Genomic DNA, 25,121 nt, shown 5'->3' with positions numbered 1-25,121 from the left:
GTATTCCCTACCGCCCCTACTGTGCAACCCATCTGAAGACGTTCTGCTGCCCTCTAGCTGTTCGGAGCCTCTCTCTTCCCAAGGATACCACCTGCTGAAGGATTTGTGCTATAGAAGAGTCTTCCCTTCTCCATCCTGACCCCCTTTCAGGGTGGTCATTCCTGTACATCTCACAAGAACTGACTAGTGCGGAGGGCAGGAAGGGACTGGCTCACTCAAAACTAAGAAGTCGCTGTTAATCCTCTCTAATTCGTGAGTGATGTTTTAATAGCTTTATTGTATAGAAGCTTTTTAAGATTTTTTATTTATTTATTTGAGAGAGAGAGAGATAGCAAGATAGCACCAGGAGGTGGAAGAGGGAGAAGCAGGTTCCCCACTGAGGAGGGAGACCGACATGGGGCTCGATCCCAGGATTTCAGGATCATAACCTGAGCTGAAGGCAGGTGCTTAACTGACTGAGCCACCCAGGCGCCCCATAAAAGCAGTTTTTAAAAAACAGTGTTTAGTTATATAATTGTATCAGATATTATCCGTTTCTCTCCTGTGACTTACAAAGATACAAAGCTTCCAGATACCTACTTTACTGTCTTCCATGTGATTGGATTATAAATCAGAGCAAATTATTTTACCTTATTAGATAATTCTGTTAAAATATTATACTTTTTTTTCCTCCCTAGGGATTCCTAAAAAAAATACTTGTGATGTCTACTATTTCTAATCTCATTACTCATCTTATGCTCTAGACTCTTGGATTTCTTCAATAGATATTATTAAAAGACTTAATTTACAGGTTGAAAATGCTTTTTTGATTCATAGATAAAGCATGTCATTCACTCTTAAATACAACCTACTTTTCCAACTACAAAAGATTTTGCATATATTTCTATTATGTATTAAGCAAAATAGATTCTAGTTGCTATATGTCTGAGACCCATCTCTGCCACTTAGTAGTGTCTGATTTTGGTCAAAATATGGTCTTCAGACCTCGAACTTAAATGGGAATAATGATCATTAAGATTTTTGAGAGCTAATTTAATAATGAATGTGAAAGTGCCATCACATAGCTAGTTCCCAGGAAATACGAGATTTCATTCTCCTCCTCGCTTCCTTCTTATCCCTAAATTTAGAGAGTCTTTATTGAAAATTTCCTGAACTTCATTTTTTTTTAAAATAAGGCTAGTTAACTGTTCTAGATCTTGTTTAACTTCTCAAAATGGCTGAAAATGGCAACTCAAAGCGAACATTTAAAATGGTGAAGTGTGGCATTAGAGAGATCAGGTCTCTCACGGAAGCCAAATTTATGCTGCATTTATAAAGATAGTGGCTGCAAGTATGTATCAGAAGTAGGAAGCATGAAAACAGAGGGTATTTGCATCCTTTCTTTAAAGTGCTTCTAACTTAGCAGATAGTCAGTTCCTTAATCACCCAAACTCTTCTTTTCTGATAATGTGAAAGATAGAAGTTGGACTTGGCAAGGTCTAGATGGGGCTTTGTCATCTTTCTGCATCAGTTAATTTGCTTTTCTTCTGTGGCCGTGGACTAGACCTTTAATCTCAACAAGCCACTTTATAAACACACTTTGGTCTCCTGTGAATACTTACGTACAAATGTAGTACTTTCATTAGAAAGGCAACTCAAAGTACGTGTCCCCCAGACAATTCAGTTAGCAGAGCAGCATATTATATCTGAGCAAAACCACCAATGCCACTATCTCAGGCAAACATCGTCTTGCAGGCTTCAGTCTGTGTGTGTGTGTCTGTGTGTGTGTGTATGTGTGTTATTTGAACCAGGCTTCCTTGAGCAAAAAGGTCATGTGACAGTGAATAAGAGACCTGTGTTTTTTAAATTAATGTACTTCTGTCTGACAGTCATTCAATAGGCATATTGGAATCTATTTCCTTTACGGAAAAAAGGAAATCCCATCGAAGATAAATATTCATTCGCTGTGTCTTCCTTTTATAGATAATAAATCTTCAGTGAAAACTATACATATGTAAGTCGATGCTATAAGAATATCTAAATCTCATTTACTCTGACTACATTCATTCATTTCACACCAATTCTATATCTCTGATGTGTGAAGATACTGAGTTGAATGTGGTTATCAAGCCAGTTTCTTGGTATGTTATAATTGTACATTAATTTTTCCTTTGTAATACAGCATGCTCTCGAAATATATACATGGCAAGCTGATGGAAATGAATGGAGGGACTTTGTTTCTTTGTAACCAAGTTCATAATATGTAGTCATTTAATGCTCAGGGAATAAGTGTTCTGATTAACTTAGAAACAGAATTATTAACTTACACCCTTATTACCTTATAGTAGTAGATTTCTGGGGACTATAAATTAATTGTTTTCTTGGTTATCTGCATTTTCTAATTTTTTTTTCAGTGATCGTGTATCACTTGCGTAATTTAAAATGTAGAAATAATGAATAATAAAATGTCTTAATCACAATAAGGAAAATATAATGAACTGAACCGAATCTTTCATTGGAAATCCTGCAAAAATTATTCTGAAACAGAATTATATTGCTTTAACTATATGTTTATATCCATATGTAGATATACCTATACATGCCATCCCTGGACTGCGAGCTTCCTGAGGACAGAGTATTTATTAATCTTCATACCTATATTGTTTGGCAGAGAACCAGACCCATCATAGAACCTAAGTAGAGTTTATTGTATGAATAAATGAGGATGGCATATAAACCACAAAAAGTTAATTGAGAGTCGTAGAAATTCTTTAAATGAAAATTTAAGCATTGGAGACCAAAAAATGTAAAATATTTCTCATTCATTTTCTTCTTTTTTAACAACTTTATGAGCTGTATTTTACATATCATAAAATCAACCCATTTTAAATATAAAATTCAATGATTTTTAGAAACTGTATCCAGTTGTACAACCATCACCATAAATCAGTTCTAGAACATTTTCACACACACCCTCATAAGGTCCCTCATGCCCGTTTACAGTTTCCACCCCCAGCCTAGGCAACCACTAATCTACATTTCACATAAATGAAGTCATACAATATGTGGCCTTTTGCGCCTGCCTTTTTCACTTAGCTTAATGTTTTTGAGATTCATCCATTGCAGAGCTTGGGTCCTTAGTTCCTTCTCTTTTGTTGCCGAATAACATTCATTGTATGAATAGATCTACTCGTTAGCTTTAAAAAAAATTTTTAAAGGACATATAAACACTTAATAAATGCAACAGATAAACATGATTCTATTCGTTTAGCAAACATTTGGTGAGGATTAAATATGGCCTGATTAAAAATATGTAAAGATGCCTAAGACAAGATCCATCCTGGTCAAGAAAAGACAAATAAGCAGGGGCACCTGGGTGGCACAGCGGTTAAGCGTCTGCCTTCGGCTCAGGGCGTGATCCCGGCATTCTGGGATCGAGCCCCACGTCAGGCTCCTCCGCTAGGAGCCTGCTTCTTCCTCTCCCACTCCCCCTGCTTGTGTTCCCTCTCTCGCTGGCTGTCTCTCTCTCTGTGTCAAATAAATAAATAAAACGTTTAAAAAAAAAAAAAGGAAAGGAAAGAAAAGACAAATAAGCAATCATACAATTCAGAAAGAATTAAATGCTATGTTGTAATATAAGTAAGGCAACATTAGTCTAAAGAGGAAAGTATTTGTGGGAGTATTTGAGAATGCTTCTCAACGAAGTGATATTTGAACCGGATGTGTTCAGTGTAATAGGCAGGGGATGGGAGGAGATGATACTCTTTTTGAAGGGAATAATATTTTTAAATTCACACAAGTGTGAAAGTACATATTTTATTCAAGAAAGAGCAAATTGTTCTGTGTTGCCGGAATGCAGGCCTCAAAGGACTATTTTGGGTAGGAGATGGGGCTAGAAGTATTGCTTGGTACCAAAAAGGAGTGCCTTAAATGGTATGCTAAAGTTTTTCTTGATTCTATGAGCGGTAGGAAGGTGTTCCAGAATTATTTCAGTTCTTTATTATTTCCAAGTTAGGAAGGACAGAGGAAGGTGGAAATGAGAGAAAGAGAAAGATACCAAAAGAAAGATAAAGATTTAGCAAATATTTATTGCACATCTAACGTACTGTATTGAATGCTGATGATTCAGCAGAGGGCAAAACACACAAAGTCCTTGCTTTCGTGCAGCCAACATTCTAGCAAAAGGGACAAGCAATGAACCATTGAACGAGTAACTGTATGAGGAGTCTAGTTGTATCACAGAAAAGAGGTTTAAACAGAGTAAGGAGATAGGAAATGATAAGGGAGGGAGGGAAACTATTAAAGATGAGTTGAAATTTGAGCAGAGACCCCCAAGTAATGAGAAACTGAACCCTGCAAACATCTGGGGAGAGTGCGTGACTGGAGAATAGTGAGTTAAGAGGCCTCAGAAGAGCATGCCTGGAGTGTTAGAGAAACAGCACAAAGGCCAATGTGGTCTGTCTGGCTTAAGTTGTAAAAGGATCACCCTTGCAGCTGGGTGAACAATAGACTGTAAACTTGTATGTATTTCATTTCACATGTGTGTGGGCTTATATGTAGGATTAATTCCTGGAAGTGGGATTGCTGGGTCACAGGGCAAATACATTTGTGATTTTCATGGATACATTGTAAAATTGCCATCCAGTCTCCTCTTCCAGGAGCTGTGCTTGAGAGGCCTGTTTTCTCCACAGCCTCACCAGCACTTAGTAAAGCTTTGAAGAGGTGGCAATTTTTTCTAATGGTCGGAAGCACCCAAATCAAGATGGCAACAAGGTGGCTTTCCTTTTGGATGCCCTAGGAGAGATCCATTTCCTTGCGTTTTCTAATTTCTGCCTTCATTCCTCTGCTCGTGGCCCCAGCCTCCATTTTCCGATTTAGCAGCATGGCATCTTCCAATCTCTCTCTCTCCTTCTGTCATCACATGGCCTGTATGATTCTTTTGGCTCTCCTCTTACAAGGATCCTTGTGTTTACCTTATGCCCACCCAGTTAATCTGGGATAATCCCTCTATCTCAACATCCTGAATTCAGTCACATCTGGGGACTGCCTTTTGCTGTGTTAAAGGTTAAGATCTGGGGAGAGGTGGGTGCAGGGGGCACAGTATTAGCCTACTGCAGGGAGATTTCCCATTTGTCTGTGATAGAAAATGCAAATACTTTTCCTCGCCGTTCTTTGTCTTCTAACATTGCCTGTGGTTTTGTGGTTGGTTGCTTTGCTTTTGTTTTTGCCATTTGGAGTTTATCCTGATAAATGATATAAACGCAAATCAGTCTGTGTTTTTTTTCTAGATTGCTATTCAGTTGTACCAGCACCATTTACTGAAAAGTCCAACTTTTCCCTAAAATTTAATAAATTCTTGTATATAGTTTGATTTCTGGATTATTTTGTCCAGTTGTCTTTCTGTCTAAAAAGTACACGTATTTTTTAATTACTAAGGCTTTATAGTATAATACGTGGTATCTTTGTAGCTGTAATGTTTAGTAGGGCTAGACGTCTCTTGCTGTCCCTATCCACCCCTTCTCCCTCCCCCAACCCCACACACACTGCTCTTCCTGTTCATGGTTTGCCTGCCTACTTTTATTACGTTTGTTCCATGTGAACTTTAGAATCAGCTTGCCTGGTTTCAGGACAGAAAAAAGGTCTTTTTAGTTTAGTTGGAGTAAACTTTATGAGGTTGGACTGTACTGTCTTTTTTTTTTTTTTTTAAGATTTTATTTATTTGTTTGCCAGAGAGAGAGAGAGAGAGTGAGCACAAGCAGGGAGAGAGACAGGCAGGCAGAAGCAGGCAGAGGAGGAGCCCAACATGGAACTCGATCCCAGGACCCTGGGATTATGACCTGAGCCAAAGGCAGATGCTTAACCGACTAAGCCACCCAGGGGTCCCTGGAATGAACGGTCTTTAAACATGATATGTTTTATATTCATCTAAGTTACTTGTGTTCTTTCACTAGTATTTTAACATTTTCTTCGTATCAGTTTTTCACCTAAGTTTATTCCCAGCTTTTGAATCTTTCTTTTCATAGATATAATGGAAGAAAAGACCCTATTTATTTATAATACTTTCTGATTATTTTTTATGCATGAAAACTATGGTTAATACATTGGTCATATTAATTATACATTATATTCATTTTCTGTGCTGCTACTTTATTGAATTATCTTCTTGTTTATTGGAGTTTTTAGTTGAGTCTCTTGGTTTTTCCCATATGCAGTTATATTGTGTTCAAATAGTAAGAGTGAAAATTTTCCTTTCTGATACATCTGTCCTTTTCTTGCCTCTTCCATTACACTGTTAAACAACAGTGGTGTTGTGCATCTCTCTTATTCCTAACTTTAGTAACACTCATGTTTCTTTTTAAAGTATTTGCTGACTTTGAGGCTGACACACAGACATGCACGTGCACGCACACACATCATTAAAGAAATACACATCTGTTCCTATTTTATTCGGGGTTTTTTTTTTCTCCCTCAAGAATAGAAGTTGAATTTTGTCAAATACCCTTTAGTATATATGGAGAGATAATATGGTTTCTATCTTTGATTTATTAATATGGTATGTTAACTTTGCTCATTTAAAAATACATTCTCAAATACCTAAAATTAAATGTTATTATTCATGCCTAATGTTTTATAAAATGCTTATGCACTGTTTCTCCCTTGGGTGGCCTTTTTTATCATTACACAGTGTTATGTTGCACACTTGTAACTGTTGCCATAAGTGGAACTTTCTTTTTGTTTAAAGGCATAATAAATAAAACAAAGCTGAGAATTTAATCTAACCAGTGGGCTTGAAGGTGCCCTTCAGCATGGTGAAAAAAGTAGGGCTAGATCTGAACTGACCTTTTCATGATCCTGTTTTCTTTCTTTTTTTTTTTTTTTTTTTGTCCTCAAAGAATGATGGAAGAAGAAAGATTATGGTATGGTAGCAGGAAGAAAGTGTTTGGATTAGTTAATCCTTCTGGATGGGTTCTAGTTTGTTTGAACTTTCAAAGAAACTCCATAAAATGATGTCGTTTTATATACTTTGTTCATCATTCTTGTCCTCAGGGAGCCCCTTCCTAGAGCGGACTCGTCCATTAGGCCCGCCACTAACTCCTTGTACCTACTGAGTTCTTGAAATGTGGCTAGTAATGTGCTCTAAGTGTAAAATACACACTGCTTTTGAAAACTTAGGATAAAAAAATCTAAAATATCTCAATAATGTTATATTGATTATATGTTGAAATAATATTTGGGATATATTGGAATAGATAAAATTTGGCATTAAGATTAATTTCACCTGGGGCGCCTGGGTGGCACAGCGGTTGGGCGTCTGCCTTCGGCTCAGGGCGTGATCCTGGCGTTGTGGGATCGAGCCCCACATCAGGCTCCTCTGCTATGGGCCTGCTTCTTCCTCTCCCACTCCCCCTGCTGTGTTCCCTCTCTCGCTGGCTGTCTCTATCTCTGTCAAATAAATAAATAAAATCTTTAAAAAAAAAAAAAAAAGATTAATTTCACCTGTTTCTTTTCACTTTTTTAAATGTAACTACTAGCAAATTTTAAATTGCATATGTGGCTTACATTATATTTTTATTGGCCATCACTGGTCTAGAGGAGGTAGGTGTGTGTATACTTATAGATACTACAATGATTTTCATAATTTAAAAAGTTGAAATTAAATAAACTACCCTTATACACTCCCTTATGTCCTTGTTTCTTCTTATGGGAATAAATTTGGATGGATAATGGCTCTAATCCTGCTCCATTCTAATGGGTTACCTCCTCTGTGATTTTTTATTTAACTGTTTCTAAGAGAGTGCAGTTTCTTCATTATGCCCTTGACATTTCCACATAAGTTAAAGGCAATAGGCTTCTGGTGTTTTAGAATACCAGCACTCAAGAACTTATGTGAATATAGAAGGGAGTTAGTTTGGAGGTGCAAGTTTCTAATTTTGCCTTATCCTACAAATAAATTTTAATAGAAGTGTCCTAGTTCAAAATAAAATTTACTTCAGCATTTCTTTCATTTTTCCCGCCTAAAACAGCAGTTCCCACCCCCTTAGTTCTCTTTAGGTAGCACTGGGGTTTAGCATCTTTTAGTTCTGTCTTATTGCAATAGCCTGAGTGTTTTAAATAGTTCATTTCTTTACTCTTCTATTCTTCAAAAGCCAAAACAATTAAATTACTCCTAAAGCATTTTTGTAAAATCCTGGCTTTATTGAATTCTTTTTAGGAAAATCATATCACAGAAGACATTGGAATATCGGCTTGGAAGAAGCAGACTTTTCTCTCCCATGGAGCCTTATTAGCAAAGAGCTGCCAAGCTGCCATGGAGTTAGCAAAGCATGATGCTGACGTTCAGGATATGGCATTTCAGTATGGGAAGCACATGGCCATGAGTCATAAGGTATTTGCACATTTTCTCTTTTTCCAGGACTTAAATAGCTAAAATGATACATAAGAAACTTCTTGCCATTTAATAAGCTGCTTTTATATCTCAAAAAAATGTTTATTGTGTGCTTAAAATCTATCAGCCGTAGATGGTGATTGTTATGTGATATAAACAGTATGATTGGTGAGTACTGTGTAACTCTGATAGAAAGCTACAACTTACTTATACCATATTTGTGATGTTTGTCTTTTCTCACTACCTGAAACGGTTCTTGAGAGAATTGTTGCAAATTATTAAATAACATGTAATATTGCCACTTACAGAATGAAAGAATATTTGCATTTTTATTACAGTTCCCTTACAGTTTCTTATGTAAAACAAATTATGGACAGTAAATGAAATTTAGAAATATACTGAGTAAAATTGAAAGCTTTAATTCTAATAATTGATTCTTTTGAATGGGCCTAATGAAATATAAAGTCTCAAGTTAGCTGTTATATTGCTGTCTCTGTATATATGTAACTTAAAAATTCCATTTAATATATATTTCTTAAATGTTACTTAAATAGCTTTTGAGAGAGGAGAAAATATATACATATATTATGGATATGTAAAATATCTCCAGATGAGTTTTTATATATTTTGTTAAATCTTAGATCTGTTTATTAAGCAATTCTATTTACTAAAACTTTATTTAAATTATTGCTTTTAACTTAAAAAGTAAAACAAAGTCGGCTGCCAAATAGAAAAGTAAATGTGTCAAGGAAAAATTATTTTAAAGAATTCTAAAGATTACTGCTAATCATATAAACTGATCTTTTGCTTATTAAAGTTCATTTAAAAGCTGTATTCCTTTAGCTTCATTTTTCACTGCAGTAACTGGTGCTTTCTGAAATGACTAAAACATACTAGTGTGTATGCATTTTACTGATTTAACTCTTTTGACTCCTCCTCCTAGATAAATTCTGATCTCCAGCCTTTTATTAAAGAAAAGACCAGTGACTCCATGGCTTTTAATCTAAACTCAGCTCCTGTAGTCTTACATCAGGAGTTTCTTGGAAGAGATTTGTGGATTAAGCAGATCGGAGAGGTAAAACACAGTTATTCCTATTTTAGGGATCAGTAGAGTAGTATTTAGTTGATTTTAGAACATAATTGATACTTCATGATGAGCTAAGCCATATAAGAGCATTTTCATGTAACAGGTAACATTCTTACTGTATAACCTGCATTTTTAAGAGGCAAATGTTAGTTGAAAGTTAGGGCTTGAAATACTGTTTTCTTATTATCTGAGTTCTTAGAATACTGCAACACAAAACCAGTGCCTGTGGTGGATGCTAATTAACTCAGAGGATTTTTTTTTTTTTCTAAAGGCTTTCAAAAATTGGGCTATGGTAATAGCACCACCCTTTAACTGACGGCAATTTCCCATCTGCAGACTCTAGCACAAGCTGCAGAATTCCAGAAGCTCCGTCTGTCAGCTCATTGGGTTATTTTAAAACAAACTTGGACCCTGAATACTCAAATTCTGAGGTATTATCAAAGAAAAAAAAAAGCACGGTAAAGTCAGAGGGGAAAGGGGGCTTACATTGGGTGAATTTCCTACTTTGTTGCAGGAGAGAAGGTATGAAAGATGAGAGGGAATTTTTTTTAAATTTTCTTTTAATCCAGAAACTCTGGAATGATAAAATGTTGCCCTTTTACCCAAAACTTCATGGAATTTATTTAGCTTTGTGGTGCTAATTGTTTGGGTTAATGTGAGACTGGACTTGGAGAACGAGGCACAGCTGAGGGTGGGGACAGCAGCCATACTTAAGCAAAGAGAGCCTAAGTGATACCTGCATTTGGAACGATAGATTTTCCCTCTCCCAGCCCTCTTCCCTTATTGGCTTTCAAAATGCCATCAGCCAGCTTAAAATCCCTCATAGTCACCTGGTAGAAAATGAGAGGATTCATTTCTGGGGAAATTGTCAAGTCCAGGAGAAAAGACCTGTGGACCTGGGTGTTTGGGGCTCCCTCATGCCATATCCCTGACCAGTCCTCCTACAGGGAGGCCCACCAGTTGACAAGCCTCAGAGTAGCCAAGTGCGCAGAATATCCAACTGAAATAGAGTAGGTAATAGAGGACCCCTGGGCATTTGAGAATAGCCTGTGCCATGAAAGAATGAGTCAAAAGCAAACTGATGAGAAGGGAAGTTGGAGGAAACAGACCATGCAAAGAAAGAAAGACATTCCAAAAGCATTATAATCAATCTACTGAGTGAGAAAAGACACTAAATTCATGAAATAAGAATAGGTGATACATAAAAAGGGATAATCCAAGAATAAGAAGTCAGAATCATAAAATATAAAAGTAGGAAAGCAGAATTTTTTTAAATCAGAAGAATAGAAGATACAAATGAGAAAATCTCCCAGAAAGTTGAACAAAAAGTCAACAGAAGAGGGGCGCCTGGGTGGCACAGCGGTTAAGCGTCTGCCTTCGGCTCAGGGCGTGATCCCGGCGTTCTGGGATCGAGCCCCACATCAGGCTCTTCCGCTATGAGCCTGCTTCTTCCTCTCCCACTCCCCCTGCTTGTGTTCCCTCTCTCGCTGGCTGTCTCTATCTCTGCCAAATAAATAAAAATAAAAAAATCTTTAAAAAAAAAAAAAAAGTCAACAGAAGAGATAAGAAAATTAGAGAACCAATTCGACAGATCCTGTATTTGTTAGGAGTCCCAGAGAGAGAAAATCAAAAGTGGAGGTAAGAAAATTAACAACAAAAAATTGTAAAGAAAGAAAAATCCTGAAAGTTGAAGGACCTAAGTTTCCAAATTGAAGTGGTGCCCTAAATAATTACTTTTAAAAGACTCACATCAAGTCACATCATTATCACATTTTGAAACAATGGGGATGAAAAGAGAACCTAATACTTCCAAGAAGAAAAAGAAAAGCCTGCATACAAAGGATCGAGAATCAGAAAGGCCTCTCAGTTGTGACACTGAAAGCTTCAAGACAATGAACTAATAGCTTCAACATTCAAAGAGAAAATTGTTTCCAACTTAGATTTTTATGACTGTCACATTATCAAGCGTGGTGTTAAATAAAGACAATTCAAAACAGATACACAAGGTCTCGAAAAACTTTACCTCCCAAGCATCTTTTTTCAAGAGATGTATTTCAGGCGATGTGTTTTATTAAGACGAAGGACTAACCAAGAAAGACATGGAATCTAGGAACTAGGGGATCCAGACATAGGCTGGAGGCAGTGGAAATTCCCAGGACAACATGAAAGGAAGAATAATAAACAGTGATAATGCCAACAAGAAGAGCACTTACTGTGTGCCAAGCACTCTACTAATGAGGAGCCTGAGGCCCAGAGAAATTAACTTGCACACGGTCACACAGCTAGCAAGTAGTGGAGCCAGGATTCAAACCGAGGCAGGCTCGCCACAGGGCCCACATGCTTAAGTAACAAGTGACATGCCACACGGTCTCTCATCCAAGCAAGTCCTAGGCTGATGGCTATGCCTCCAGTCCAGACTGGGACAAGAGGACAGAGATCTCTAGGAGAAATTTTTCTAAGGAAAACAATGGAACTAACATGCTTGACCATATCAAGGATTTTTTTTTTTTAAGATTTTATTTATTTATTAGAGAGAGTACGTGAGCATGAGGTGGGGAGGGGCAGAGGGAGAGGGAGAGGCAGACTCCCGACTGTGCAAAGAGCCCAATGCCGGGCTCGATCCCAGGACCCCGAGATCATGACCTGAGCCAAAGGCAGACACTTAACTGACTGAGCCACCCAGGCACCCCAACCATGTTGAGAATTGAAGACAAATTAACGATAGATACGTAGAAAACTAAGTGTTACTGTTTAAAATACCCACGTCATTATGTTGGTTTGTCTTGTGAGTCGGGTTTGGACAGTGCACAGAGATGACTACTCCGTGACGTCTGGGGCCTCAGCTGGAATGACCCGGAGGCTGGAGGTGACTCAGCTCACGCTGGCACCTGGGCTGGGATCTCAAGACCACGTTGCTGACCAATGAGCATGCTCACACGTGGTTCTTCCATTTAGCTTGGCTTCCTTGCAGCATGGCAGCCTCACACTAGTCAGATTTCTTACTGGCCAGCTGAGAACTCCAAACACAAGTGTTCCAGCAAACAAGGTGGAGACTGCATCTTCTTCTATGACCAGCCTCAGCAGTCACACACAGTCATTTCCATCGTCTCTTATCAAACACTCACAAGCCCACCCATAGTCAAGAACAGTTTGTAGACTCACCTAGCAACGGGAAGAATGTCCAAGAATTTGGGGCCAAGTTTTAAAACAGCCACACTAAACATATGGATTAAGATAAGCAGTTATTAGCTGTTGTGAAAAAATTTTAAATGTATAAGAAGGGAAATACAACATAATACTCTACATGGCTTAGAGAATAATATTTATACAGCATACAAATATAAATACAGAATATTGATTTAAGCCAAAGAGTGTAATCAATGGGAGGAGGGTAGGGAAAAAGAGTATGTTTCATCATGTAAGAAATGTAATTATTCCTTTCATGGTAGAATCAATAGATAATGTCTGAAATTTAAAATCAAGGAAGAGCACTGTTTGAAGATAAACAGCAGAAGAAACAGCTAAACAGAGGGACACAGAACAGATAGGGTCTGGAGAATGCTAGGTTGTTTTATGAGAAGTCTAATAGTTGGCTTTTTAAATACATGTGTTTGCTTTTATTTAAGAACATAGTTTAAAATTGTATATCGTTTGCTGTAGCAATTCCACTTCTAATAATCTATCCTCCAAAAAAGGTCAGATGTGAACAAAGACTTACCTATTAAAATATGCACTAAAATGGTAATTCTAAAAAGAAAAAGTGAAAATTGGTTCATTTAAAAAATAGAAAAAAGGGGGCACCTGGGCAGCTCAGTTGGTCAAGCATCTGCCTTTGGCTCAGGTGGGGATCCTGGAGTTCTGGGATCGAGCTCTACATTGGGCTCCATGATCCTGGAGTCTTAGGATAGAGCCCTGGGTCAGACTCCCTGCTCACTGGAGAGTCTCCTTCTCCCTCTCCCTCTGCCCCTCCCCCCGTTCCTTCTCTCTCTGTGCGTCTCTCTCTCAAATAAATAAAATCTTTTTTAAAAAAAAGAAAAAAGGTTAAATGAAATGTAGTACAATGAAATATCATACAACTATTGAATATTGTATTACTGGGGTGTATTTGTGTGTTTTTTGACAGCTGAACCAAAAATATATATACAGATGGTGTTAGTAGCTCTAATTGGGTTACATTAGAATACATTGCAGATTTACATTTTGGTTGAAAAGATCCAGCTAAATATGTTGAATGGAAGCTACCAACTCTCCCTTGGCTATTTACATATATTCATATATATATGTATCGGAGATATGAATTTTAAAGAAGCTTCACAGAAAAGGGACATATTTAATTTTTAGTTTCTTTGCAAGCATACAAAGTCCTAAATGTAGACAACATGAGAATCCAGGATTTCCTAAACAGCTGGTGAAATATTCCCAGATCACCAACTCCAACTTGATTTTAACTTTTCAGAGGGATATCCTTTCCAAATAACCAGTGCCTTAGGCAGTAACTCAAATAAATCAAATAGATCTTGTCCAGAGGTCAGTAAAGATGATGTCTGTGAGCAGATAATGACCTGCCCACCAACTTAGGTTCCCTGTGATACTATCTAGACCCTCATCCTTCAGGAAAGACTGGCAGTTTATTGCCCATCTCACAGCACTGCCAGGCCGCTGGGGTTTGCTCCAGTAGCTTCAGACCCTTCTTACATCTCCAAGTCTGAGTCATGAACAGGATCGCTGGTGAAGAGAAGATTCATTCATCTGAAAGAAATAAGAAATAGGAAATTGGTTTTTGTCATGCAAGGGGAAACATTCCCCAGGTTAAAGGCTCCTTACTTGAGTTTATTTTAATCTTCTAAATTATAATATTCATGTTTATATAAAGCTCTAGATGATGTAATGTTGTTCTGTGAATGCCCCCTAGTCAGAGTTAGGGGACACAATTAGCATAATACCGGAGAGGGACTTTCTATCCTAAAGCTCAGAGAGGTCACTTATTAATCCTGAAATTAGTTCTAGTACTCTCTCGTACTCTAGTTTTTCCTGATATTTACCTCCACTGCATTTTTGTGATCCTTTCCTCTGCAGGTGTTGAATTTTATTTCAATATCCTTGAGAACAGTGAATTCACCTTTGAATTATCTGTGGCAGCTGGCATAGTGACTTAATTGGAATAGTCATCAAATTAATATTTGTCAAAAAAGTGTATGTGGTATGGTTTTCACAGAGTTAGGCTGTTTGATGGCAGCTCTGTTTTGTTAAAGAGAAAAAGTCAAGTTGGTAGAGCAGAAACGGCCCATAGAGGACCAGGTTTTAAAAGATCTGGATTCTAGTTTGGACTTGGCTAGCATCTGTATAACCCTAATCACAGTCTTTCATGTCCTTGTTATTATTTTCTGTAAAATGATGCTGTTGAACTAGGTCATTCTGAGGTCCCTTTCAGCTCTAAAATAAATCTAAGAAATAGGTCTTATAGGTAAGAAATGCATTATAAGAAAAATATTAATCTCTATTAGAAGCTTAATACTAGTTTTGACACTGAGAAATGGAAAAGTCTTGCTCCCAATGATGGAAGTCACCTATGATTTCTTACTATCACATGTAAAATTACTTCCCTGCTCTACACAGACAGGTTTGTGTTCCATCTACCCTTTCGATTTCCTGCTTGGAGAGAGTGAGAATTAATGACTAGGCAGGGAAGGGAAGAGGAGATCACATACCCTTAGTGCCCATTCAACATCCTTGTGAAGCCAGGAAGAAGAAACTTCTGGAATTTTTCATATCAGGCCCTGCTACCTCTTCTTCAACTCCTGAAGTCTTAAGATTAGATAGCTTAGATAGCTGTCTTCCATCACACCCATAAGCAGGCAGGTGCGTATGTGTGCTCACACGCGCACACACACACACACACACACACACACACCCCTTTTGTAAGAGGCAGTTAAGAGCACCAGGCCAGACCTGAAACAGCTGAAAAATATTGTTGAACAATGTTTCCATACTAAATTCTACCTTAATTTTAAATTTAAATTTGAAGCTGCTGAAAAATAATGATCAGGTAAAAATACTGAGTGAATGGGTGATTCACCCTAGGGAGGTGAAGTCATTATTCAGTTACCATTTTGATTTCTAATAAAAGAAACGAGAATCCTTCAGAGAACCACAGAGCTCTGACTCTCTCAGGGAGTCCAGAGGCTATTGCAGGTCAGCAAGCTTTATTTTTAATGATCCTTCTAGTTTTCTGCTGCATTATAAGTCACCGAAGAGATAGGAATTATGATTATGTATTCCTGGCTATTTCTGAAAGTACTGAAATGTCATTTAGGCTTGTGACTTTCTGACACTGTCATAACCGGCCATAAACTACCTTAAGTGAACTACATTTTACCACTGCTAAGCTGTAACTCACTCATCCGTAGGTATCCTGCTATTACTTCTTATTCAAACGTGAAGCAAAGATTGCTAGCCGAGGCTGGTGTACGTGAACATAACCGTGGATGTTCTTAAACAAAAGAGAAGATGCACAGAGAGTCTTCATTAATGTTACCTGACATTCTTCTAATTATTTACGTTATTTTGAGTTGTTTCAAAAAGAATAATATTGATATCCTCTACCACAGACGGTGGACAGTGTGGGCATTTGAAGGGAATGTTAATGAGACCACAAAGAGTGAAATGGCTCTAGGTATCTCCTAAATTAAAATATTTCTTAAGGTTTTCTGTTACATTTAAGGAAACAGAGTGCTTGACCACAGGATATACAGCAGTAAATTGCCTGTAGGTTGTCTGTGGCCTCTTAAAGAGGGGATGAAAGAAACACACAAATACAAGGAATACTGTAATGATGTCATTTAGAGAGCACAGACGAAAGTCAAGAAATGATTTGAGAAACTGATGGTATCTGAGGGGGTCCTTGAAGAAGATCTCAGTGGCACAGATGGGAATGAGAGGCTTCCTAGGCAACAAAAGTCATGAAAAAGGAATGCAGATGGGCAAGTGCACTGTATCCAAAGAAATACAAGTATTATCATTTGGATGGAATGTGAAAAATATAGGGCAGGATAGGGACAGGCAAAGAATCGCTCTGAAATAGTACGTAGTGCCTATATTTAAAGACTTCGGTTCAAACAAAAACATGTACCTGAATATTCAGATGAGCAATGTTTACAATAGCCAAGGGAGTGGAAACAACCAACCTCCATCAAATGATGAATGGATAACCAAAATATAGTATGTCCATACAATGGAATATTATCCAGCCGTAAAAAGGAATGAAGGATTGATACGTGCTACAATATGACAAAAATGTTCTGGAACTGATAGTGATGACGGTTGCACAACATTCTGAATGTACTAAATGCCCCTGAATTATGCTCTTTAAAATAGTTTAAATGACGGGGGCTCCCAGGTAGCTCAGTCGGTTAAGCCTCTGTCTTTGGTTCAGGTCATGATCCTAGAGTCCTGGGATCAAGGCTCGGCAGGGAACCTGCTTTCTCCCTCTCCCCCTGCTGCTCGCCCTGCTTGTTCTCTCTCTTCCTCCCTTTCTCTCTCTCTCTCTGTCTCTATCAAATAAATAATTAAAAAAAGAAAAATCTAAAAAAAAAAGTTTAAATGACGAATTTATGTTATATGAATTTTACTTCACTTTAAAAAAATAGACTGTGGATGTTTGCTTGCAGAAAATGAACTTGATTCAGGTCAGGAAGCAGACACTGAAAGTTTTTGAACAAGGTAATGCCATTGTCTGAAATGTGTTTTAGGGAGTTATGTCTGGGCACATCCTATAGGACGAAAGGAACAAGGAAATAGCAGAGAGAAGGAGATCAGTTAGGAAGTTTTGCAGAACCTATTGATAAGTGCAGGAGAAAAGTACTGATCAGAGCGTTGGCGACAAGAATGGGAAGGTAAGGAGGTTAGGTGTAAAACTCACTTCAGAGAGGGGCGCTTGGCTACCTCAGTTGGTAGAGCATTGATCTTGGGGTTGTGAGTTCAAGCCCTGCCTTGGGTCTAGAGATTACTTAAAATCTTGCAGCGGGGCGGGGGGGGAGGCGCATTTCAGGGAGAAAATGTACAGGGCCTGAAAATTGGTATGATAGGGAGAAGCTGGCAGGTGTGTACTGGGGAGGGGCAGTCAGAGGCCAAAACCAGGATTTTGAACTTGGATTATAGGAATAATTGTGCCATTAATAGAAATAGAGTTAAGTGGAAAAACTGGTTTAGATTTTATTTTTGACATCATGAGTTTGAGGTGTACCGTCAGGGTTAGTGGCCATCCCATTGAAACCTGGCCACGGGAGGAAACAACTCAATTCCATTTTCAGCCTGATTTCCTTGCTCGTGGCCTTTCTGCAATCTGGGTAGATTTTGTCTGTGTTTGAAATTTTGAATTTCATGTCTGTTCCAGATTCCAAGAAAGCACAGGAAGAAAAAAGGCTTGCAAAGGGATGACAAGACTTCTGAATAAAGAAAAATTTATTATGTAGATAACATAAGCCCTTCCTCTTTTTTATTTTTTAAAGGTTTTATTTATTTATTTTGAAAGAGAGAGTGTATGAGCAGGGAGAAGGGCAGAGCAAGAGGAAGAGAGAGAATCCCAAGCAGACTCCACACTGAACACGGAGCTCAACATGGGGTCAATCCCACAATAGGGAGATCATGAGCCAAAATGAAAAGTCAGACGCTTACTAACTGAGCCATCCAGGCACCCCTACCCTCCTCTTTTTTTTTAACTGGACACCATAACGTTCTGTGCACCTGTCTTTGGCTTCCTCTTTTCCCAGTTAGCCAAAGGAAGAGAATACAGAAAAGCTAATCCTTGGATATTTACATTTCCCTCCAAAGATGAGCTTTCCCAGATGAAAGAGATGGTAATATCAGATTCCTGAGAAGTCCAGTTCTGAAGGGTCTTGACTTCCTTGCAAATGCCTTCTGTACTGTCTTATTTATAGGCAAGAATGATCAGGATCACGAGAGACCTGCCCTGTTCCTTCCTATTCTGATACCTTTCCTGCTTTGTAACTGGAAAGCTGGGTTGGTACAAGGCCTGCTTCTCCTACCAAACCAAAATTCAATTGCTTAAAATTCGGGGCTAGCAGATCCAATAGATTCTGATTTGTAAGTTTTCTTTTTTTTCTTTTTTCTTTTTTTAAAATATTTTATTTATTTATTTGAGAAGGAGAGCGAGCACAAGCAGGGGAAGGGGCAGAGGAAGAGGGAGAATCTGACTCCCTGCTGAGCAGGGAGCCTGACATGGGGCTTGATCCCAGGACCCTGAGATCATGAACTGAGCCGAAGGCAGATGCTTGACCAACTGAGCCACCCAGACGCCCCTGATTTGTAAGCTTTCTAAATCCTCATACATTTTACCCGAACCATTCCAGGATGAGGGTGGAGGTCCTACCCTTCCTCCCTTCCTCTGTCCCCCAATAAACCTTTTCATATATAAACTACACTCTACCTCTTCATACCAACACAAATGCACAGAGAATTTATTTTCAGTAAGACCTGTCTTCTCTAAAGGGGCCAATGATATTCCCGCAAAAGACCTTTAAAGTATCGTTGTCTTTGCAGCCACCAAAGTAATCTTTTATTCAAACAAGGATTATTAATGGATGATGGATTAAGACAATTGGGTGAATGGTTAGAAGGGAACCAAATATTCACATGGACTCAAAGCACCTCACAGATTACTTATTAAATACAAAGGGAAGCAGTGAACAAACTTAGTTTCCTCAATAATGAGACAAACAGAAATTGTATGACTCCTGATGTAATGGAGAAGTATACAGCGTCATGTATGTAGTTGTCTTGCCAAAAAAAAAAAAAGAAAAAAAGTTTTCATTTAATCTAATTATGAGAAAACAATCAGACAAATCCAGGATAGGGGACATTCTCCAAAGCACTTGACCCAGACTCAAAAAATGCTAGTAGTATGAAAGACATAAAAGGTATTGTGTAGGGACTCTTGTAGATTAGAAGAGATTTAAAAGCCATGACATCCAAAGAGAATGTACGATTTCTAACTTGATCTTGGATCGGGGTAAAAACAGTTCTGAACAACACTATTGGTTGAACTGGAAACATTTGAGTATAGACTTCTTAGATATTACAGGAAGCGTTAAACTTATTGGACGTGATATGGGTTTGTTGTTATGCAGGTGAATATCGGTGTTCTTAGGAGATAAATGCTGAACTATTCAGGGATGAGACATCATGATGTCTACAACTTACTCTCAGATAGGCAGCAAGTAATCATCCAAAGAGAAAGCAAAGATGACAAAATATTAGCAATTGGGTAATGTAAGTAGAGGGTAAATGGGTGTTCATGATGTTCTTGCCACTAAAAAGTTTGAGGAGAGAAAAAGTTTGAGGAGAAAGGTAGTTTTCCTTAAAATTTTAAAAACAGAAGCTCTTTAAAGACGACTGTTATTCCCAAATATAGCTGCTAGCATTTGGGAAGAATAACATGATAAGCAGAGATGATCAGTGTCTAGCAATTTCTGGACCCCCTGCTGTGGAATATTGGTTTTCTACTTTTAGAAAAGGTTTCTCCATATCCAGCCTTCCAGTCCAAATAGCAGTAGTTGAAAATTGGAAACAGTTCATTTATGTCATCCCATCCTTCTTTGTTACCTGACTTATAAGAAAGCATTTGTTTCTTAACGTAAAAGACCACATTGTACATCCATTACTTACCAACAGGGGATCTCTCTGCCTTTGGTCTGCAGAGACTGGTATATAAACCTTTGGTATTAATCCCTCTGTGCACCCTCTCACTCAGAATGCTGGCTTTTTTTTTTTTTTTTTTTTTTTTTTGCTTTTGTGCAGAATATTGTTTTACAGTGCTCCCTGTAGCTGTCTGAGGAGGCCTCCGGTGTCGTGAGCACTGCCACACTATCTTGTCTATTTTCACTTTTTTTTTTTTTTTTTAAGATAAAACAAGGTTCAAACCACACATTCTCTGTGAACTGCTAAAGACTAGGAAAAATTACTTTCTTTTCTCCTGACCTGGATTGACAAGAAGCACACCTACAGGAGCAAAAAGATGAGTGAATCCCTTTTAAAGACCCTAGTAATGAAGCCCGCAGGGAATTGCCATGTACGGGGGGATTTACAGTGGCTTCCGGAGATGAACAGTGTGGCAGGAAGAGGTTCGGGACTGCTGGCTGTTGAAATACAGTCTGGATTTATTTTATATCAGCCTATTTTGGGCCCCAGTGAGAAAGTTATTTTAATAATATCTTGCTCTGCTAGAAATATACATGATAAGTGGCAGATGTCAGAAAAAGAGGGGAAAGTTACAGCACTCCATTCTCCTTGAGACTTAAGGAGTTTATATAGTTGTTCTCATTTAGCCTTTGAAGTAAACACTGATGCATACGGAAGCATAAATTGAAAAGGGCATTAGACATGGTCTAGACCAGTGATCTTCAAATGAGTCAGAAACTCAGGGTACTGAGGCTGTGCATTTTTAACAAATTACCCAGGTGATTCCGATAGCCAAGCCGGCATTTGTGAGAGCCCAACATTGCGAACATAGGGTCTAGGCCAATATTCTTATTTTACAGATAAGAAAATGAACATGCACATAAGAATTTTTAAATTGTTGGAGGTATTAATGTATTATGAGCTAGAAACCATATTTTCTGACACCCTGCATATCATATCTTCCCAGAGGTCACAGTGCTTTTTGGAGTGGTCACCGTCAAGATATTAGCCACTTGCTTTCTTCCATAGCCAAGGCGTCCTTAGCACTCTAAGCTTTGTGGTGTGGTTCTTAAATGTCCTGAGGGATCTGTTCCAGGCTCTTTTCACTTTAACATACTGGTTTCAAGGTTGAGGCGCTTAATTACACTAAACTGCTGTATCTAAGGGAAGGCTACTAGATCACTCTTCTCTGTTCTATCTTTCGTTGTTTGATTTTCATGAATTCTTTGAATTTGTATTCCATAGATTTCCCTCCTTAGCCTATTTATAAACAGAAGTTGGGCAGTAAAGTGAACATATGGTATTGTTCAATACAGGTAAAAATGACTTGTCAAACATCAGCTAATGGTTCCACGTTAACTACAGCCTGGCGTTCTGGATCTAAACATGCAACTTTCCTAGAACTGGGAGTGAGGATAATGAACTTTGCTTCGTAAGTTTCCTGAATAGACAGGGCATAACCGACATATATAAAGAAAAGGCATTTATCCATCTGTGCATTCATTCACTGGGCGTTATTGGCCATATGCTCTATACTAGTCCTGATCTAGACATGGAATACATTTGTGAACAGGAAAGAAAATTGGTCTACTCTCATAGAGCATAAGTCCTAGAGGGAGATTGTATGTGAAGCCTATTTAAACAAGGCTGTGCAACCCCTAGAGGATAAGCTCCATGAGGGCAGAGATTTTTATCTCTTCAGTTCACAGCTCCGTCTCCAGTGCCTAAGCAGTACCTGAACCTAGGAGGTGCCTGGTGGATAATTATTTAGTGAATGAGCAATCATCCAATCGAAGAGAAACTATGGCCCCTCCCAAATTAACTGTTTTACAAAAAGAAAGAGAATAGGTAATGTTTAATGAGAAATATTATTTAGAGAGGGGGATTAAATCATCATTTCTAATGTGCTATATTTAAGCTCTAAAAGCCTTTTGTGAAAAAAATTTTATATCAGAATGTGTACTCTTAGGTGTGTATACGACCTGTGTAGACATTAACACACGTAGCTGGAAATACATATATATTAGGTACCTACAAAGGTATTTAAATATTTATAGTATTTGTTTTATAAAATAACTCATACTTTTATGTACAAGCTAAAGCAGTCAAGGATGAAGTGGTTTCACAGAACTAGGATGTTGTGAAAAAATACAAAGGACATTCAGGGGATCTGCATATCAACAGCTGAAGTCTGTTCAGGTTGTAATGGCTGTGGTCGTGCTATCATTTCATGTAGGCTTCTAATCTCTCAGCTTTCAAAACATTTAAGAGCTGATATTGAACAGATGTGGATCACATACATGGTGTTTCTCTGCAAAGTGTATCTCTACTGGGTGAAAGGGTGGTAACGAAGCTAGCAATACAAAATAAAAGGAGAGGCTTTGAAAATAGCTTGTGATTGATAAAGCACGAGTACCTCAAAATAATAGAACTCTCCAAGATACTTAGTTTATAATCCAAGGAGTGAAAAAAGGTTTTACAAAAATTTCTGATAGGACCACACTAATGTTCTCATCTATGACCAGCATTACATTCATTCTTCCTACGTAAAGAAACAGCTGTTGATTTTTTTTTTTATGAGACAAACTGGAAAGTGACCTAATACCTCCAAAAGGAAAAGTCCACTCTAAGTCATTGTAAATTATCTCGTTTCTCACTCTGTCCTTACCTTGCGATCTCAAGATACAAAAGCTCCTCAACTTCCTAGCCTTCAACAAATACTGCTTTCAACACTTCCAACATACCCTTTGTGTTAAACACTGAAAGATAAGAATGTTGAAAGACGCAGATTGTTGAGCTGGTTAGAACGGTGAGGAAACAGCAAATTTGCTGCAGGAATGGGTTGTTTGACAGTAGGAACAATTCTGTAGAGCTCCCAGTTTGTGCCTCATTTGAAAAGTGCTGTACTCGAGCAATCCATACTAATCAGCAACAGACAAAGAAAAGGACGAACAATGGAAAAGGTGGAAAGCTTGTGACCACAGGATCAGCCTCAATGTCAGATATCTCTTAACCTAAAATGAATTCAAGAGACAGCTGGGAGTTTGAGAACTTAAGGGCTAAGCAAATTATGAAATGCTGTTGCTAAAATTTTGGTCACAAGCCATGGATTATTCCTTGGGTCAAGTCCAGTTCAGATTTGCGCACTAACCAAGTTTAGTACCTGGTCATGAGTGCACTCTACAGACGTGCTCAGTGGAGCTGCGGACATTACAGTGGAGAAAGGGATTTTCAGTGTAGACAAAACTCTTTTGAAAGAAGATGTCCACAGACACACAAACAAGTAAATATAAAATATCTGAGCAGAGAGAAGAATAAACCTAGTTTTTACATTTCTGCAAGAACTGACTCATATTCCTTGTGGTATAGTGCATCTTAGGACTAAGTCCAAACTCTTCCTAGTTCACTGAAAATCTAGATCCCTAAAAAATTGGAAGAGCAGATTGAAAGCCCCAAATTATTCGTTATAATACATTGGTTGCAGAAGCCTTTGTGTTTCATAGAAAACATTCAAGTCACAAGTTTAACTTAGAGTGGTTTGTGATGGTGCCAATGGCTGCACCTGAGCAGTGTCTTCTTCGAAGTTACTTATTATGAAAATAAGAAAAACAAAATGCAGCCATCTTTGTAGACATTTTTTAAAGGATTATAAAGAAGCAAGAAAAGTCAGGACCAGTGTTCTATAAACATCTCCTTTTCTCTCATTGAGGTCATCTGCCCACCTTCCTTATCTGTACAGTGTCATTTTTGACTCAAGAACAAAATGGTCTCAGGACCTAACTTGTTTACAAATTGAATGGTTCTACTCTGTGCAGAGGTAGCAGGAGTTTTATTCTGAAATCTACAAAAATGAGCTGACATAGCAACAAAGATTAATACATTGATTGTTTTTATCATGTTAGGATTTTATATATAATACCTTTGAATATATGTGTTAATTTAAAATTTTTAAGAACCAAATATTTTTAAATAAAATGACCCCATAGCATGTCTTTTTTTTTTTTTTTTTAAGATTTATTTTATTTTAGAGAGAGAAAGGGGAGGGGCAGAGGGAGAGAGAATCCCAAGCACACTCCCTGCTGAGCATGGAGCCCGATGCGGGGCTCGATCTCACGACCCCGAGATCATGACCTGAGCCAAAATCAAGAGTCAGATCATTAACTGAGCCACCCAGGTGCCCCTTGTATGTCTTTTTCAATTCCTCCTTTCTTCTCTATTATCCCTGGTGGGGTGGGGTGGAGGTGGGGGCCTTTCAACATAATACAACATAATAAAAATTATGCCAAAGGAAGTGGGGGAGACACTGGCCCCACAGATTACTTATTGTTTGTGCAGGAGGAAACATGTCGTTACAGTGGAACCATTTGGTAGTCACCACCTTAACCAAGTGATCAATTTTATAGCTTTACTAAGAGTGGGACAGCCTGATACTTTGTGCCTCCTGAAGTGATACAATATTAAGTAGGTAATATTCTGTATAAAGTACTCACAGCAGAAATGTTTAAGCAAGCTTTATCAGACCTAACTTTCAGTTTGCAAGCAAAATACTGACGAGTTAAATGACACTGTGAAGAAATAATAAGACAAAAAAGTCAGTGATTTTCGGGGTGCCTGGCTGGCTCAGCCAGGGAGCATGCAACTCTTGATCTTGGGGTTATGGGTTCAAGCCCCATTCGCTGGGTGTAGAGATTACTTTAAAATCTAAAAAAACAAAAAACAATGATTTTCATGAAAAAGTTAATGGTTTTTATTTTTACTTCTTGAAAAATGGGGAGGCTCTAGCCGAGATTTAAAAGACTAACCAGAGATACAAAAACCATGTGCAGGGGCGCCTGGGTAGCGCAGTCGTTAAGTGTCTGCCTTCAGCTCAGGGCGTGATCCCGGCGTTCAGGGATCAAGTCCCGCATCGGGCTTCTCCGCTGGGAGCCTGCTTCTTCCTCTCCCACTCCCCCGCTGTGTTCCCTCTCTCGCTGG

At 38.3% G+C, this 25,121-nt stretch overlaps 1 protein-coding gene across 4 annotated transcripts in view; it reads left to right on the top strand.

Moving 5' to 3' along the window:
- The window catches only part of PDSS2 (decaprenyl diphosphate synthase subunit 2), a 233,325-nt gene that overhangs the window by 178,943 nt on the left and 29,261 nt on the right, over window positions 1–25,121 (top strand). For 2 of the 4 annotated variants that reach the window (XM_045806957.2, XM_087865359.1), the window contains exons 5-7: window positions 8,192–8,365; window positions 9,309–9,440; window positions 21,464–21,579. In XM_045806957.2, coding sequence (XP_045662913.1) covers window positions 8,192–8,365; window positions 9,309–9,440; window positions 21,464–21,579 — 422 coding nt within the window. The remainder of the gene's footprint in view (window positions 1–8,191; window positions 8,366–9,308; window positions 9,441–21,463; window positions 21,580–25,121) is intronic. The other 2 variants (XM_045806956.2, XM_087865360.1) reach the window with 1 other exon arrangement.

Source organism: Ursus americanus, chromosome 11 (genome assembly GCF_024610735.1).
Source record: "Ursus americanus isolate L20-20 chromosome 11, mUrsAme1.1.p, whole genome shotgun sequence".
Taxonomy (NCBI): domain Eukaryota; kingdom Metazoa; phylum Chordata; class Mammalia; order Carnivora; family Ursidae; genus Ursus; species Ursus americanus.
This window is presented reverse-complemented; position numbering and strand designations above follow the sequence as displayed.